This window comes from Kickxella alabastrina (genome assembly GCF_025024165.1).
Source record: "Kickxella alabastrina strain RSA 675 chromosome Unknown BX661scaffold_3, whole genome shotgun sequence".
In the NCBI taxonomy this organism is placed as follows: Eukaryota; Fungi; Kickxellomycota; class Kickxellomycetes; order Kickxellales; family Kickxellaceae; genus Kickxella; species Kickxella alabastrina.
In genome coordinates, this window is record NW_026251474.1 from 111,556 (window position 1) to 127,621 (window position 16,066).

The 16,066-nt window shown below is 49.8% G+C and overlaps 6 protein-coding genes across 6 annotated transcripts; 3 read left to right on the forward strand and 3 right to left on the reverse strand.

Annotated features, from left to right (window-relative positions):
* Window positions 1-678: 678 nt before the first annotated feature.
* On the forward strand, window positions 679-3,366 carry BX661DRAFT_168777 (Ribokinase-like protein; the record flags this gene model as incomplete). The annotated part of the gene is made up of 3 exons (XM_051533465.1): window positions 679-710; window positions 1,291-1,394; window positions 2,420-3,366. The coding sequence occupies 3 exons, from the start codon at window positions 679-681 to the stop codon at window positions 3,364-3,366; spliced, it is 1,083 nt and encodes a 360-aa protein (XP_051394019.1).
* Window positions 3,367-3,405: 39 nt separating this feature from the next.
* On the reverse strand, window positions 3,406-4,011 carry BX661DRAFT_196157 (uncharacterized protein; the record flags this gene model as incomplete). The annotated part of the gene is made up of 1 exon (XM_051538027.1): window positions 3,406-4,011. One exon carries the CDS (start codon window positions 4,009-4,011, stop codon window positions 3,406-3,408), a length of 606 nt encoding a protein of 201 aa, XP_051394020.1.
* A 1,774-nt stretch (window positions 4,012-5,785) lies between these two features.
* BX661DRAFT_168778 (uncharacterized protein) lies at window positions 5,786-6,577 on the forward strand (the record flags this gene model as incomplete). Its single annotated transcript, XM_051533466.1, has 1 exon — window positions 5,786-6,577. The coding sequence occupies one exon, from the start codon at window positions 5,786-5,788 to the stop codon at window positions 6,575-6,577; it is 792 nt and encodes a 263-aa protein (XP_051394021.1).
* Window positions 6,578-7,641: 1,064 nt separating this feature from the next.
* On the forward strand, window positions 7,642-9,068 carry BX661DRAFT_168779 (uncharacterized protein; the record flags this gene model as incomplete). Its single annotated transcript, XM_051533467.1, has 3 exons — window positions 7,642-7,655; window positions 7,868-8,110; window positions 8,825-9,068. 3 exons carry the CDS (start codon window positions 7,642-7,644, stop codon window positions 9,066-9,068), a joined length of 501 nt encoding a protein of 166 aa, XP_051394022.1.
* A 552-nt stretch (window positions 9,069-9,620) lies between these two features.
* Window positions 9,621-11,641, reverse strand: BX661DRAFT_177259 (uncharacterized protein). The gene is given in 2 exon segments (XM_051534587.1): window positions 9,621-9,890; window positions 9,908-11,641. 2 exon segments carry the CDS (start codon window positions 11,345-11,347, stop codon window positions 9,744-9,746), a joined length of 1,587 nt encoding a protein of 528 aa, XP_051394023.1. The 5' UTR covers window positions 11,348-11,641; the 3' UTR covers window positions 9,621-9,743.
* A 340-nt stretch (window positions 11,642-11,981) lies between these two features.
* On the reverse strand, window positions 11,982-15,481 carry BX661DRAFT_177260 (uncharacterized protein). Its single transcript, XM_051534588.1, has one exon. The coding sequence runs from the start codon at window positions 15,401-15,403 to the stop codon at window positions 12,023-12,025; it is 3,381 nt and encodes a 1,126-aa protein (XP_051394024.1). The 5' UTR covers window positions 15,404-15,481; the 3' UTR covers window positions 11,982-12,022.
* Window positions 15,482-16,066: the final 585 nt, after the last annotated feature.

Below are 16,066 nucleotides of genomic sequence, written 5' to 3' on the forward strand. Positions count from 1 at the left end.
GTGCAAAAGCTATTGTATTAATAAAACTAATACATTTTAAATTTGATATAACCTGTTGTCTTATCTTTAAATTCAACAATTAGACCGCCTTCGTTAAATTTAAGCGTTTCTCCACACGATACATAGATTTATTTCTTAATTTCCTGATAAGAATAAGGTAGGACATCTTTAGCAAAAAATAAATTGCTAATCTCACCTTTTCCAACGATTTCTTCCTCCAATGTATTGAACATTGCTATAACAAGTAATGCCCTTTTAAATTTATATACCTTTGCATTATTTTTAAGCCGTAAATTATAATGCTTCGGCAAACTTTTAAATTCTTCCTGAGACGGAGGCAAACAGTAAGGCAGAGGCTGAGACATCTAGTAGATACTAATTAACAATAATTATTTTTAAAAAATAAAAGATAAATAAGAGTAGAAAAGTAGAAAATAAATATGTGGGGCGCATCATCAATTTAAATATCCAACAAAATATAAATCTTCTAAGGGTTTCTCGACTGTGTGCTTAGTTTGTAAAATAAAACCTTTATAAAAAGTGGATTTTCCCTTTGTAACTTTTTTATTTTTATTATCAAAGTACACAGAAAGCTACTATAAGTTTGCTTTTTAACGTGCTGAATTTGCACAATCGCTGAAAGACTCAAATTAACCATTGACTGTCAGCCTAGAAAATATGAAAAGAGCTCCTATTGAGCATCCTCAAAAGTAGTGTGCGTGTCAGTAAACTCGAAAACGTACACTAAAGCCCAACAGCGAGCCTTTTCAGAACTCCTGGCGAGCAAATAGCATAGGCCCACCAGCTCTTCTGTTGCGGCGTTATCTGGTACTGGTAGACGTTGGGATAGCAAATGCAGCGGCCATCCTTGATATTGACTTTGTCAGCCCTTTGAATGCAATAACTTTGTCCATACAGAGTGTCGCCGAGTTCAAGTGTACGTATTTGTTCACTTCTATCTGATATTTCAGGGCATTTTCCAATGAACTCGCGGAAAACCAACTCGCTGGAATTAATATTTTCCGCATTGTAAAAGTACATTGCCGTCGCGATGATACTCTCTAAATTGCTGCAGTCTGCCTGCCATTGAAGGAGAGTGCACTCGGAATCTTTCGGCGTAAGATAAACGTTGTGCATCTCGACAATGGCCTGGAGGTTCTGACCGTGGAGACCATTGAGCAACAACATGCTACTTGGCTTGGAAAATTTGCCAGGGGGATTTTGGTTTCTTCACATTGCCAAAGTGTCTGTTAGTCTCGTCACAGCTATTAGAACTTTCATATCCACCAGGTTCAATGTTACTGTCGTTATTGTGAGTGCAAAAAGTCTTATGGATTTGCAAATGGCCTTCAAACGGTTATTTGGCACGGGCGTGTTGCTGGTGCGCACAGCAGGTAAGCATTTGCTCCAGGAGCAGTACCCACTTTGCCAAAGCTTCGGAAATCATGCCATAGGCCGCAGTGTGCTGACTGTTAAAGATGTTATCGATGTACAACTTTATATTAACCGAACCATCCACGTCGACACAAATGTCTGTTGGCAACCAGGCACAAACAATCAAATTATTTTGTGCAAAGTACTCTTCATGGAACAGAATGTAGGCACTGTATTTGGGTGTCGGCTGTTCCTCGTCGTTAGTCCTGTTCTTTACCGCATTGAGCATGCGCTGGTTGATACAACGGGCTGCTTCCTCCCATGCCTTAAAATATTTGGGGGGGGGGGGGGCGTGGTCGCAGTTGGAAAGACGGGGCGCATCCTCAGGACAGGCCATCGGCTGTGGCAAAAATTGACGACCAGCAGGCATTGAGTGGATAGAGCGACGGGTCGATCAGGCGCAAAATCTTACATTTGGATTCTCTTCTGACAAACTCTTTGGCGCTTATTCTCCAGTTGGCCTAGAATATGGATAATGGAGGTGAGCGGGTTGGCCAATTGCGCATAGGACAATATTTGAGCGTTTTTACCATGTTTGAGGAAGAAAAAAGATATAAAGAATGTTGAATGGAAAGAAAAAGAAAAAATGAAATTAGAATGCGCTCAGTTGACTTTTTTTGGCTCGTTCGTTGGAAATAAGTATGCTGGCACCAACGATTTGCAATGAATGTAATTTTGTTAATCTACACGTAAAGTTACTAACACATTTTTGGCTGTGATTGATACGTGACGTCACCAACCCTAAGCATGCTCTTATATGTGTGTGATATTTCAGCCCCCGGCCCTTGTCCTTGTACTTCATTTTTTCTTCTCTCTATTTTTGTCTTGCAATTTCCCATTCACTTATTTTGAATTTGTGATTTTTCTTTACAATTAAGGTAATTTATGCAGCGCGCATTCCAACGAGCGTATACTTCAGTTAGTTTCATGGCGCCAATGGTCGCAGGGAAAATGAGCACACACCAACCTCGACTCCAAACTCTAGCCCAGTTAATTCCGCCACTGACCTACGACTTGCACAAGGGTGACTGCGGGCGTGTAGCAGCAATCGGCGGGTGCGAGGAGTACACTGGTGCGCCATACTTTGTGGCCTCCACAGCGCTGCGTCTCGGCGCGGATATTGCGCATGTCATATGTGAGAAGGACGCGGCATCAGTTATCAAGGGTTACTCACCGGATATCATTGTCTATCCGTATTTGCGCTCCACAGTAAATAAGCAGGACATGGAGTTGGGTGAGATTTCGCAGAGGGTGGGTCGGGTCTTGGATAAGATGCACGCAGTGTCGATTGGATCGGGACTAGGCAACGACGACAATATAAGGGAGAGCGTGGGCCGGGTCATTGTTGCCACCAGGGAGCGTGGTATCCCCATGGTCCTGGATGCTGACTCCTTGGCCTTGGTCGGTCGGGATCCGGATCTTGTCCGTGGGTACCAAAATGCCGTGCTGACGCCAAACGCGCCAGAGTTTGCCAGGCTGTGCGACTCACTGGGAATTTCCAAGGAGGATGCAAAATCGGAGCATGCGGCACAGTTGGTTGCTGAAAAGCTGGGCGGTGTTACCATAGTGAAGAAGGGCAAGAGCGACGTAATTACCAATGGTAAGACCACCTTTATATGTGAGGAGCTTAGTGGACTTCGCCGGTGCGGTGGCCAGGGCGATATTCTGAGCGGCGCAATTGCCACGTTTTTGGCATGGGGCCACAAGTACAAGAAAGTGAGGTGGAAGCATACTGGTGGCGAGGTTGATTTTGCGGACATTCCGATGTTGGCTGCGTACTCGGCATGCTTGGTTGCCCGGCATGCGTCTTTCTTGGCGTTTGATGAGTGTGGGCGGGCCACGCAGTCGACCAGCATTTTGGACCAAATCGATATCGCCTTTGACAACAAGTTCGACGAGGTGCTCAAGGCGGTGAGGCCACCAAAGAAATAAGATTTAAAAATTTATTTGTCTAATCAGATTGCTATAATGCTAAACGGCAGTTGTCCCTGACACTTGGAGGTCCGATGCGCCCGTGTATGGCGTGTCCACGTCAAACCCGTATTTCGAAACCAAGTTGTCAGCCCTCATCTTTGCAAACCACTTCTCCTTGTACTTCTCCCTATGGAAAAGGCAGTTGTACGCGGGCGTTCCCAACAAGATAAACAACGAAGTCTGGCAAGACAAATATTCGAGAAAAACCGTTGTCAACCTCGCCCAGCGAGAAATAATGTATTTGCGAAAAATGTTGTGCAGGATTGTCTGGTAAACAAGAGTGACAAGGCACAACAGGCAGATTAGCAGCATTTCGCGATACTCGTTGAATGACGTGTTGATATGCCGCACAAGAAAGGCCAATATTAGGACACTTATGCACCCGACCCAGGCAAGTGTAAATGCCATTTCGGTGAACACCAGGCCGTAGTGACAGACCCTGTGTGTGTAATCGTATTCGACTGAGAGCTGGTGCTGAAGTATTGTTGTAGGGATGCTGTAAACTGCAATGATGGCGATGTATGTGATGGTTCCGTAGAGGTAGACCCGATATGTGATGGGGTTGAGTTTGTCAAATATTTGATAGTAAATGTATAGGCGCATCGTGTGAACATAAATGAAAAGGAATACTCCAAAAATTACCCGAAGCCATGAACCAAATACAATGCAGCTGTGTATGATTTGGAAGGTGTTGGGAAGGTTAAAATGTGTTCCAATAGTTCCCAGGAACCAAATGAGCATGCTTAGGTACAGGGCGGTAATAAGCGGGATGTGTTTAGCTTTTATCGGCGGATAACGACGATTACAGAGGACATAAATAAATAACAGTGTGTTTGTAGTCATCAGCAATACACCAAAGACAAGCGCGAATAGGTCCCATCCCGCAAATATGTCAGTTTGAATGGATGTTTCATGTGAGTGTCTTATCATATCTGTGACTCTGTGGGCACCATGAGCAAGAATTTTTTTAATGTTTAATGTGGAATATAAAATATAAAATGTAGAATGTAAAAAATAAAACAGTTATAATGTGAAAATAATAAAATAACGATCAAAATGATACTATCAGCTATTATTATTCTTACCCGTGGCACTGGAAAAATTAATGACTGCTACATATTTCCGTAAAAAAATACCACAAGCATATATGGTGGCTTTTATTTCTAGGCAGAAGAGCTTTTCATGCAACCATCTTTTCATTAAAGGTTTATAAAAGCCAAAAAAAACATCGCATAAACGCATGAACTGAATTTTTGGTAAATTGGACCTGGGCTGAATCTTAATCAAAAATTGAAACAATAATCGATTAAAATTAACAAAATGGCATAGTAATATATCTTGATTTACGAATCTAAAAACAAATAAAAGGGGGAACATAAATATAAGCGGACAAACACAAAATGTGTGAAAGAAAATGGTCGGAATGTTTTATTTTCGAGAGTACTGTGAAAAGTTCAAATGCAGAAAAACAATGACATTGATAAATATGCGCACAGTGATAGATAAATAAGAAATATTGAGTATATGATATAAAATATACGTGTGCGAAATATGCGTGTTTTTCGCGTATATCCATCAAGTCAGTCGAGTCTTGTAAAATATAGGTGCATCCTTTTCCGTTTAGTGAATTTCAAAATAGGTTTTATTGGCTCTTTAAATCCCAAAATAATTGGTGTTACGCATGGATATTACTCTTGCCTCAATATTTACATTTGGTAGGCAGAAAAATATGGCCGGCTTTTTTTTGTGAGTGGTAATATTTCTCTTTGGGGATGTCCATTTTTTTAAATAAAAAATTGCATATATGCACGAGCGAAAAAAAAAATGAGCATTGTTTATTTTCAAACATGCACGAGAAAAATTAACTTGCAAGCTTGAATATCCCAAAGAGAAAAAATGAAATGAGGGAGGTTGTAAAGTATACCCACACAATTTTCTTTTCAAAAGCACGTCACCCCTCGTCCATCTTTCATTTTACATGTTTTCTATAGTATGTCGGACCAGCCATATAAAGCAGTCATATCTCCCATCCCTTTCAAAAAAATCCCCATTGAAATTCATCAACGGTCTATACATCTCAATATTATTTCAGCACCATTGAATATTTTATTAATTACTATTATATTTTATGTTTCACCACTCGATTGACGGTGGCATGAAACCGTTGGACGACCAGACCGCGGATAAGCGTGCCACCAGTCCAATATCAATTAGCAACATGTGGACGCCAGCATTAACCCAGCGTACCGAGTCCTTTGACTCGATTAATTTTATAGATTCACCAGGGCATCGTATTTTCTCCGTCCCAGATCATTTCTCCACACAGCCCAATATTCAGCAGCAGCAGCAGCAACAACACCAAATATATTCTGCACCAATGCATTTCTCCAATGACGAAGTTATTTTCCAGCAACCATCTCATTTATCGCCTAATGGGTTGACTGGAAATTTCAGTCAGTTATATTCCTCTTCTCAACAACAGTGCTTCCAGCAGCAACAACAGCAGGTGTTTTATCCGCAGTTGAATAACAGTCAAAACCAGGTACATTTGCCTACCGATCTGCTTTACCCATGCTACCCGCAGCAACCCCACGATATTCCCGCACAAGATCACTCGATGATGATACAATATCCATTGTCATCAGTACCAGCGCTGCCGCTGCCCTCCCTGCCGTCTTTTGACACCACTAGACCAAGATTGATAAAAACTAAGGACCTCGAGCAGCAGCGGAATCAGCAAAAAGTGTGCTCCAACTCGTCGTGCCAGGTTGCGCTAAGCCCCACGTGGAGACGGCGCAAGCGCGATAATGCACGGGTATGCAATAGCTGCGGGTTATACGAAAGTCTTCACGGAACCGACAGGGTGATGGTTGTCAACGCGCAAGGCCAGAAAGTTGTCAAGCGTAAGCCCAGGGGTACGGGAAAAAAGGCCAGGGAAAACAAGATTCGAGAGGCGCTGACCCAGCAGCAGCAGGCAGTTGATTATATGATGCAGTTTGGCGGTGTCCGTCCAAACCATGCGCAGCGGCAGCAAGAGCATATGCAACAACTTTTAGAAGACCAGGCAGCCATCGACAATTTGTCCCAGAACACGGTTGTGCAGCCAGCCGCCGATGACATGTTCAATGCACTTGCACCCTTCCAAATCTACAGCCAGCCAACCAACTAATATACACATTTTGCTAGCATATCCAAACAAACTTTTATTTTGCGCCTGTTATTTTAAGGAGGTTGTTTGTTTACAAAAAATAAACCATGGGTAACTGGCAACATTTATTTTTCTTTTAATTATTTGACTGTCAGTATTATCAAATTTTTCTTAGCCAATTTGGCGGCTTTTATTGATTGGCTACCATAGTCAGAGAGGCTCCAACAGGTCAAGCCTTTTGCGAGTGCGGTTAATTATGGCAAGTATATAAACAAGCTGCCGCAAGCTCATCAAGTATACCATTATGAATTTAAATTCTGAGGTGATTATTCCGACTATTATTTTTTAGTGTAATATTTTGGACTTGTGCATTTAATGATATGCGTGTGTAAGTATAAAATAAACACAATTTTAGCTTTGACTGCAATAGCAATGTTTATAGAATATTGACAAGTGAATTGCAATTTAATTAGAATAATATGCTACTGCTTATGGTGCCTAACACACATTCCAAGCCACTATCTTCCTTTTCAAGCATCAAGATTGCCCTCATGTCTGCTATACACATTTCTGTTATTGTTGGCTGACATCAAGGAACAACATTATATTCACAGCGCTGCCCCCTTTTGTAGTTCCTTAAGTAATTCTTGAAACATAAAAATATATTAGTTGACCCACATTTTTCTAGAGCATTATATTGCTGTTGTTGTTGTTGTTTTTATGACATTTGAAATAAACATTCACAATCATCAGGTTTTCTGTTTGATTTCTTTTTCAAATAACATGGCAAAATTAAGGTTGTTTTTTCATGCATGTAGATCACAATTTTTATTAAATATATTCATTTTATACAACAGAAGCTGCATCGCAATTTTTGCTTTTCATTTCTCAGTTGCTCCTTTTCAGACGCTTCCTATCGAGGTCGTCAATTTGATATTTAGTTATATTTTTATTGCTCTGATTCCAACAATTAATCAAAAGCCCAGTTATCGTAATAGTGCTAATTTGGCCGATGTCTTTGTCCACTGCTGCCGCGTTTGGCGCACGGTTGTTTTGGAGCGCCTGTGCAGCGAGATCATTTTGGAATGCCTTCTCGAAGGTATGCCAGGAGTATTTAACTTTAGGCACTTGTCTGACCCGGTTTTCTTGCCACAGTTTTATGCGACCTACATTGTGAAGAGTGTTGCCGTTATATGCAACTGGCAAAGCTTGGATGACAATTAACGTATGCGGAGTTTTATTAAACCATGCCAGTCTGGCCTTGTTTTTTCCAGATGCACTTTCGCTGAGATTAATGTTGTCTGAATGTAGGCACAGTGATTCGGCTGCCGCAGAATTGACTGAGCACTGTGCGAGGGAGTTTGCTCAGGTCATTAGACGCATAGTTCCGGGAGTGTGCAGAGTCACGGTCAGCAGTGCTGATCCGCATTACGAGGATGACAAGCAGCAGACCAACGACCACCCCTTGGCCAGACTTTGCTCTGACCTGTGCAAAGGTGTGAAGCCAGGTATCTGTCGAATCGCCATCTTGTGGAAAATCATTCTGTACAAGACGTGAGTGTAGGTACCATGGATTGGTATGCTTCAAACATTATGTAGTTGGCGACCACCATCATGTGCCCCTGAGCTCATCCGGCGGAGTGTTGGTACATTGCGGCCGTTGAGTTATAGGTTACAAGCAAAATAATGTGGTTAGGAATTTTTTTCTTTGACCATTACGGCCGCTCGATGGTGTATCCTTTGCTGGGAAAACTCGTCATCACGGCTAATGCCAATATTACTCATTTATCCTTTCTGACTGGGCGTGTTCGAGTGGCTCTGTTTCCAGCTCTCAAATCCCTGTATACCTCCAACTCCGTTACTCTCATTATGGCAACTTATTTTGTTTTTTTTAGAGGCAACTGCAGCACACTTGAACGTTTTAGACATATCGCTTTCCCCAGATTCTATTGAGGGGTTAGAGCGGTCCGGTACGTTTTCAGCTAACAAATATCCGCGACTTTGTTGTATTATTTTTATCTGGATGGTATTGAGCCAACAGATAGGGAGACTCCTTTTTGCACTCAAGATACTCGGCGCGGCCCAATTGTCTGTGCAAAAGCCATAAATTCACCATCACGCTGATTCAAAGCTACTTTGTGCTAGGTATCATTTCAGGGGCATGGGCCAACAACATCCGATCTCTTATCCTATAGCTCATGTGGTAGTTGGGTTTCAAAAGATGGTTGATCTGCTTGAACATCTTCTAGTATTGCAAACTTTATTTAGGGACGTTGTATCATTTGATCCTGCCACCGATTTCGAAGGCAATAATCGCGTAGATCATGTTCGATATAACAACGACGGTGAGGTCAACGAGGATGGTATTTACAGCGAAGGTGGGGAAGATATAGGCGCATTTGACCACGAAGGCGCTTTGGATTGCGACTGCTACTTCAACAGGCCTGTTGGAAAAAAATTTACAAGGAGCTCTGTCTGTTGGGAACATCACTCCATAGTTGACATGTTTTGAATCTCATTGAAAGCTACAACGATTACCAGGCGTGGTCAATTGTCATGATTGGCTGTCCTTTGCCCCCAATTTTTTTATGTGTGTCCGAAAGGTACAGCGTAGCTTACGAACTGAGGATCTTGTCAAAGTGGGCCAGTCGTAGCCAACTATTTTACAAAGTATGTCGAACGGCTGGACTATATCATTTGTCTTGGGAGAATTTTTTTTTTATAAATAATTATGTTTATACTTTGCAGACTGGCAGTTTGTTGCGGGATAAAAATGATGCAGTCCGCTTGTTTGCGAAACATCGATCTTCCAGATAGTACCAAGGAATCATTGCGCCACCGTCTTTCCACGCGTAAATATTTTCATCTGCTGATCGGCGACATGTGTGTTGTGCGTGTGGTCGACAACATCCTCATAGTTTTACAAAATTTAAACAATGCAGTTATCCATATCGAAATACACACGACCAAGCATGACTTGTGAACATTTGGCAGAACGTGTACATAAAATTAAAATTAAAAGCACTATCCTTCATGTGGCGCTGTTGTATATGCGACAATATCTCTTTTTCGACAATATGTAAACAAATATTTACGAGCAAAAAAAATTAATTAAAATTTATGTAGCGAAAGAAATTAAATGAAATGAAATGGGGGGGGGAGGGGGAAAAGAGAAAAGAAAAAATATTTAAAACATATCGTCAAATGAGCGCTTCCGCACCATCGATCCCGGACCATTCACCGCACCCGTTGCAAAATTATCCACCGATCCCGAAGAGAACTCGGGCGAAGCCAACAGTTCATCAATAAACGCCATCGGATCAACCATCTGCTGCTGTTGAATACACCCACTGGTGTATCCATATGATCAGCAATAATTGGCGAATCAACCAATATCATATCCGCACTATCAAACCATACCCCAGACTGACCCTCGACTAAAGAAGCACTAGACCCAGCAGATGGCAAATTGAAATTGCTAGTAGTAGCGGATCCTGTAGTAGCAGTGGTGATATTATCGTCGGATAAAGTAACCGCGGTACCAAATGAGTTCGATAACAGGGACAAGGATGCCGGCAACAAGGAGGCTGCGTCGGACATTGTCGGGGATAAGCTGGCCGAGGGAGTTGAAGTGTGTTGGAAAGTATTGGGTTGCGAAACCAAGCCAAACATGGGATCGGATTTGACAGCGCCAAAGACCAAAGAAGAAAGCATATCGTTCATCGACATTCCCAAAGACCTCTTCTGTTGCTGTTGCTGTTGCTGCTGTGTGTGAACACTAGAAATAGATCCAAAAGTATCTTGTGCAATCTGATCCATTCCATGTCCAACCAACATCGGATCCAGCCCCATATCCGGCTGCACCGCCACCGGGGCCAAAACCTCCGCCTGCGAAAGACCCGTTGTTACCTTGGAAGACTTGCCATCGCCCAAAATTTTCGCCGCAGCCAAATCCACACCACTATTTTCCAAAATCCTCCTATACATATCGCGCTCCCTACTGATACTATCGATATCCCGCTTAAACCTCTTATTGCTCTCGACCAAGTCTTCATACTGGGCCGCGCGCCATTTAATCTCCTTCTGACGCACTTTATCCTTTTGTCTAAACTTTTTCTGCGCCCGGCGGTTCTGCTCCTTACGGCGTTCCGAGGAGGATAGGTCGGAGGGGATAGGTGGCAGACCGGAGTCATCATCAGAGGACATTTCGTAAGACTCTGCCAAGTTGTTATGCTCCTCCAAGGCCAATGCACCCGAGTTGCCTGCTCCCACAGTCGACAATGCCGAAGACGAAGAAGGGGGCGAAGAAATTGGGGGAGAGGGAGAAGAGGCAGTGGTATCGCGAAGTGCCAACAATACAAGTGCGTCCACACTAGCCGAATCCAACACGCCGCCGCCTTCTCCGGGCTCCTCCTTCACAGCCACCACGGACTCTCCGTCCTCCGTACTCAGCCCCGTGGTCGATTTCAAAAGCGCCAAATCCTGCGACGACAATTTCCCATGAGCCCCGATTAAATTCATCAACAACCTACCAACCGCCGCCGGCGATGACGGTGAGGTGCCAGGTTGGGTTGTGGAGGTGGATAGTTTGGAGAGTGCGGAGAGGAGACCTTGGGTTGTGGAGAGCGTGGATAGTTCGGATTTACTCGGCAAGGTGTTGCGTAGCTGAGCGTGTTGGTGTTGTGGGTCGAGAATTTTCTTTAGTTGGTCGTCGTCTAGGCTCTTGGGTACTGCTGTGATGGCTGGCATGAGTCGGCGCAGAGCGACCTGCGGTAGTCTACTGAGAGACATTTTTTGTGAATGTGAATGTGATTGAAAGGAATAAAAAAGAAATGGAATAGAGGTAAAAAAGATCGAATAGTTGATTTAGAATTTAAAAGTAAAAAAGGGGGTGGTGAGGGGAGGTGGAGGTAAAGGTGTGAAAAAATATAATTTTCTTCTTCAGGGAGGACACACTGTTGGGAAGGAAGGGAAAAAGGATCACTAATATAGTTGAGGTTGATCCAGTACCTTGATTGCGGGTTGGGAGAGTGGGGGGGGGGAGGGGGGATTTCACTGTGAAGAATGAGAAAAAGTAGGAAAAAATGGCAAATGGCAAATGGAACTCCCATTTGCCATTTTTCAGCTGCCTGAATGCCAAGACTCTCACTCCAATCGCACCAGGATAAATGCTGATAATTTGTGATTGGCTACAAAATCCACCCATCACAATTTTTCTTCTCTTTTTTTCCTATTTCTGCCGCTATTGTCATGTTGACACATTATAGAATGGGAGTGCGGGAAATAAAAATGAAATAAAAGTATATCAATATTTGTCTATTTGGGGAATTATAATTTCCGTGTTGGGGAAGAAAGAGAGAAAAATGGATTCAGAGCAGTAAACAAAAAGAAGAAAGAAAGAAAAAACAAAGCAGCGACAATAAAAAAGGATTAAAATGTTTATATTTAAAAATCGCTAGTTTACATTTAAAAAAAAAAAACTGACACATAGGTTTGGTATGCCAGAATCCACCCCAAAGTGACAGCACCAAGGGCAACAAGCACGAGCACAACCAACGCCAGTGTAGACTTCCTCCTTGCGCTCCTTGAAGCCCGTGGTGCCCAGACCCACCGGCGCACCGGCATCATCAGCGCAAAACCCAACATCACTTCACGCCCTTTGCTAGCCGCCTCAACGCGCCTCTCCCCCACCTCTATTTCCTGGCCATGCTCCGCCCGTTCACCATCAGCACTGCCACCCTGGCCTTGCTCCTGCGCTTCATCTTCGAACAAGGACGGCTGCAGCTCACAGCCGGCAGCAACTACAGACGGCGCAATGGACTCCGCAGCAGTCCTGATACTATTGTCCCCGATGCTGCCCGCGCAGCAAGGGGAGGAAGCTGGCATCCGCAGCGAAGCAGAGGGCGGCGGACACTCGTCCAGCGAAATCGAGTCCGACCCATAATCCGGCTCCTCCTCCTCCTCCTCATTGCCATCGCTGCTGTCTGTACATGCGAGCATCCGACGCCCATTGCTCGTGTCCACGTGTATCAGACGCTCGCTTCCCATTGGGAGCACGCGCATGAGCTGCGAGTTGATCTCCACGCCGGGCCGCTCACCAGGCGAAACATCCACCCTCAGCCGCCTGCCACAAACACTGCTGCTGCCACCCGTGGCGGAGGGCAGGTGCGAGCAGCAGATACGCAGAAGCAGGTGCTCACGGCCATCGGCGCTGGCGGTTTGGAACACGTGGGCAGAGACCATGCTGCTGCTGAGCCACTCGCTACAGCCATGCGAGGAGGGAGACGAAATAGGCACGATCGGCTCCAGCGCGCCCTCCGCATCCTCCGCCTCGCCAGGCTCCGACGGCACCGACCACGATAGGCGTGCGGAAATGCGCGTTAGGCTCGGTGGCACGTGAATGTCAGCAACAATCAGCGTTGCCCCCTCACCCCCACCCCCGTCCCTGGTGCTGCCGGGCGAGGGGGAGAAGCCCTGCGCTTTGGGTAGGCAGACGCAAGCCGAAAAGCGCAAAGCATCCGCCGCAGGCACCCCTATGCTCTGCACCGGCGCGTCGAGCAAGCGCACGAACCTGCGCAGCGACCCATCGACCGCGGCCTCAACGGTCTCGCGCACCACCCACGCGCCCGAGTGGCCACCGCGGGGCAGCTTGCGCACAGACGCAGGCAAGGGCGCGAGCAAGAACGGGCGCTGCACCTGCATGCCCAGAGCCTGCCTAACCCAAGCAACAACGTCCCCGGGGACACTCTCGGACAGCGAGCGGCGCACAAGCAGCGGCAGGCTGCCGGCATAGTCGACGCAGCAGGCGACGGTCAAGCGGCAGGCCGGGTGCTGCAGCCGCCGGTCGCCGCTGGCCACGCGCTCGAACGGATCGACGGGCTCAACGCGGATGCCGAAAAGCAGCAGCTGCGCGCGCACCGCCGAGTGCCGCGGCTGCGAGTCCGGCACGCTGGCCTCAACAAGCGTCAGGCCTGGGTCCAGGTACTCCCGGCGGCCGCGGCTGCTGGCGGAGCTGCCGTGGGCCCAGGCGGAGAGCCGCCGGCGCGTGGGCACCGAAGGGCTGACGGAGATCCGCCGCACGCTGAGCGCGTCGCGTGCGGCGCAGAGCAGCGGCACGTGCAGGCGCGCGTGCTCAATGGTTGTTCCTGCGCTGACCGCCTGCAGCGTGCGCCGCCCGAGGAAGAGCGGACACCCGCCGGCGGCGGAATCGCCCAAGCAGCGGAGCAGCGCCTGGATGGCGTGCGCGGCGGCGGTGGCTGGCAGCACGGCGGAGGCCAGCGTCACGGGGATCTCGGGGTGCAGCGCAATGGGCAGCCGGGCCTGGTCGGCCCGGCCTGGGTTGCGCTGCGCCTCCCAGCGCCGCCGCGTGGGGTCCGCCGCCGCCGCGTGGCGCAGATCGGCGAACGTGCGCTGCGCAAGGTCGGCAAAGCGGTCGGGCGAAAGCGCCATCGCAGCGGCGCCACGGCCGCCGGCCGCCGAGTACCCGGCGACCGCGACCGCCCCGCCCAGCGGCGCCGGCAGCCCGCCGCTCTGCGGCCCGGCGCCCTTGAGCGCGCCGGAAGCCACCTCGACAAACTCCCGCGCAGCGCACTCCATCGCGCCGGCGTCCTGCGCAGCCACCGACTGGCACCGGCCATACAGCGCCGGGTCGGTCGCCCTGCGGAGAAACCGCACGCGCGCCTGCACGCCGTTGATCTCGATCCGCGGCGGCAGCGACAACGCCGCCCGCGGCCCGCCCTCGCGCCGCTCAACCGTGGCGCAGGCCACCGGCCACCGGCGCTCGACCGGCGCCATCACGCGGGCATCCAGCCGCAGGCGAATCCGCACCGCGTGCGGGTCAATGTCCGGGTCGACAAAGCACGCAGCCGCACAGCCGTCGGCCGCCCACGGGCTGACGCGCAGCGCGATGGCGTGCGCGGCGCCCCACACTGTGTGCTCGACGCGCAGCTCGATCTCGCACGCGGCGCCGGGCGCCACGCTGCGCGCGCGAAAGCGCTGCGCGCCGAGCGCGTATGCGTTGCGCGTCCAGACGACCAGCGGCGCGGCGCCGGAGACGCGCAGGTGCGCCGAGAGCTGCGGGATGGCGCGCGCTGCCCAGTCGCGTGCGGCCTGCGCCGCCGCCAGCCGCGCGAGCGCGTTGTCCGCCGCGTCCAGCCACCCGCGCGGGTTGGCCTGCAGGAAGCGAGTGACGCGCACGGCGTGCTGCGGCCTTCGGTGCGCCTCGGCGCCGGCTTGCTCGGCCGCCGTGGCCTCGAGCACCCAGCCGGCCACAAGCACGTCGACGCACACGCTGCCGGCTGCGGGGCCGGCTGCGGCGGCGGCCACCGGCGCCACCGGCGCCACCGACGCCTCGGCAATCTCGATGCGCCGCCGGCCGTCGGTCGCCCAGGCGCTGAGCACGTGCGCGTGGCGCCGCTGCGTGGCCCAGGAGCCGGCCGCAGAGTACCGCAGCAGCGCCCGCATCGGCTGGCCGTCCGGGTGCTCGAGCATCTGCGCGCCCGTCCAGGGCTGCGCCGGCGCCGCGTGGAGGATGGCGCCGAGCGCGTCGAAGACCGTCCACCCGTCGAGCGTCGCCGAGGCGCGCAGAACAAAGGGCGCGGACGGGTCGGGGGACGCGCGCGCCACGGACGCCGTGGTGTTTGGCAGCGCGACTGTGCCCAGCGGCTCCCAGGCGCTGCTCGCCAGCCGCTGGAGCTGCCGCAGCCGGTCGAGCGGGTGCGCGTCGGGCGCCTGGCCAAGGCTGTGCTCGCTGGACGACGCCTGCGTGGCGATCGACGGCGCCCCCTTCCTGCGCCGCCTGAGCAGGGACTGCGGCTTGGGCGCGGACGCAGGCGCAGGCGTGGACATCACAGCCCTCTCCTGGGCCTGTGTCTGTGTCTGTGTCTGTGTCTGTGTCTGTGTCTGTGTCTGTGTCTGTGTCTGTGTCTGGGCCTGTGTCTGACCCTGGCTCTGGCTCTGGGTATGAGGGTGAGGGTGAGGGTGAGGGTGAGGGTGAGGGTGAGGGTGAGGGTGAGCCTGAGCCTGAGGGTGAGGGTGAGGGTGAGCCTGAGCCTGAGCCTGAGCCTGAGCCTGAGCCTGAGCCTGAGCCTGAGCCTGAGCCTGAGCCTGAGCCTGAGCCTGAGCCTGAGCCTGAGCCTGAGCCTGAGCCTGAGCCTGAGCCTGAGCCTGACTCTGACCCTGCCCCCGACCCCGACACCGACCCCGGCTCTGACCCTCGCTCTGGCGCTGCTTGTCTGCCGGCTCGATCGAAAACGGCTCGACCGCAGTCTCCTCCCCATTGACCAGCACTTTGCCCGCCCGATCCTCGGCGCACCCCACGCGCACGGCAACGCCCTCTCCCATCGCCCAGCCCTCGGCGGGCGCCGGCACGACGACGCGCACCAAATACCGCCTCCGCCCTCGCTTCATCGACGGCACACTGAAGCACCTCACAAGCATCCCTGGCCCGTCCGGCGCCTGGGCCGAGAACAGCTCCGGCGCAGCCTCCACCAGCCCCCGAAGCTCCCCCCT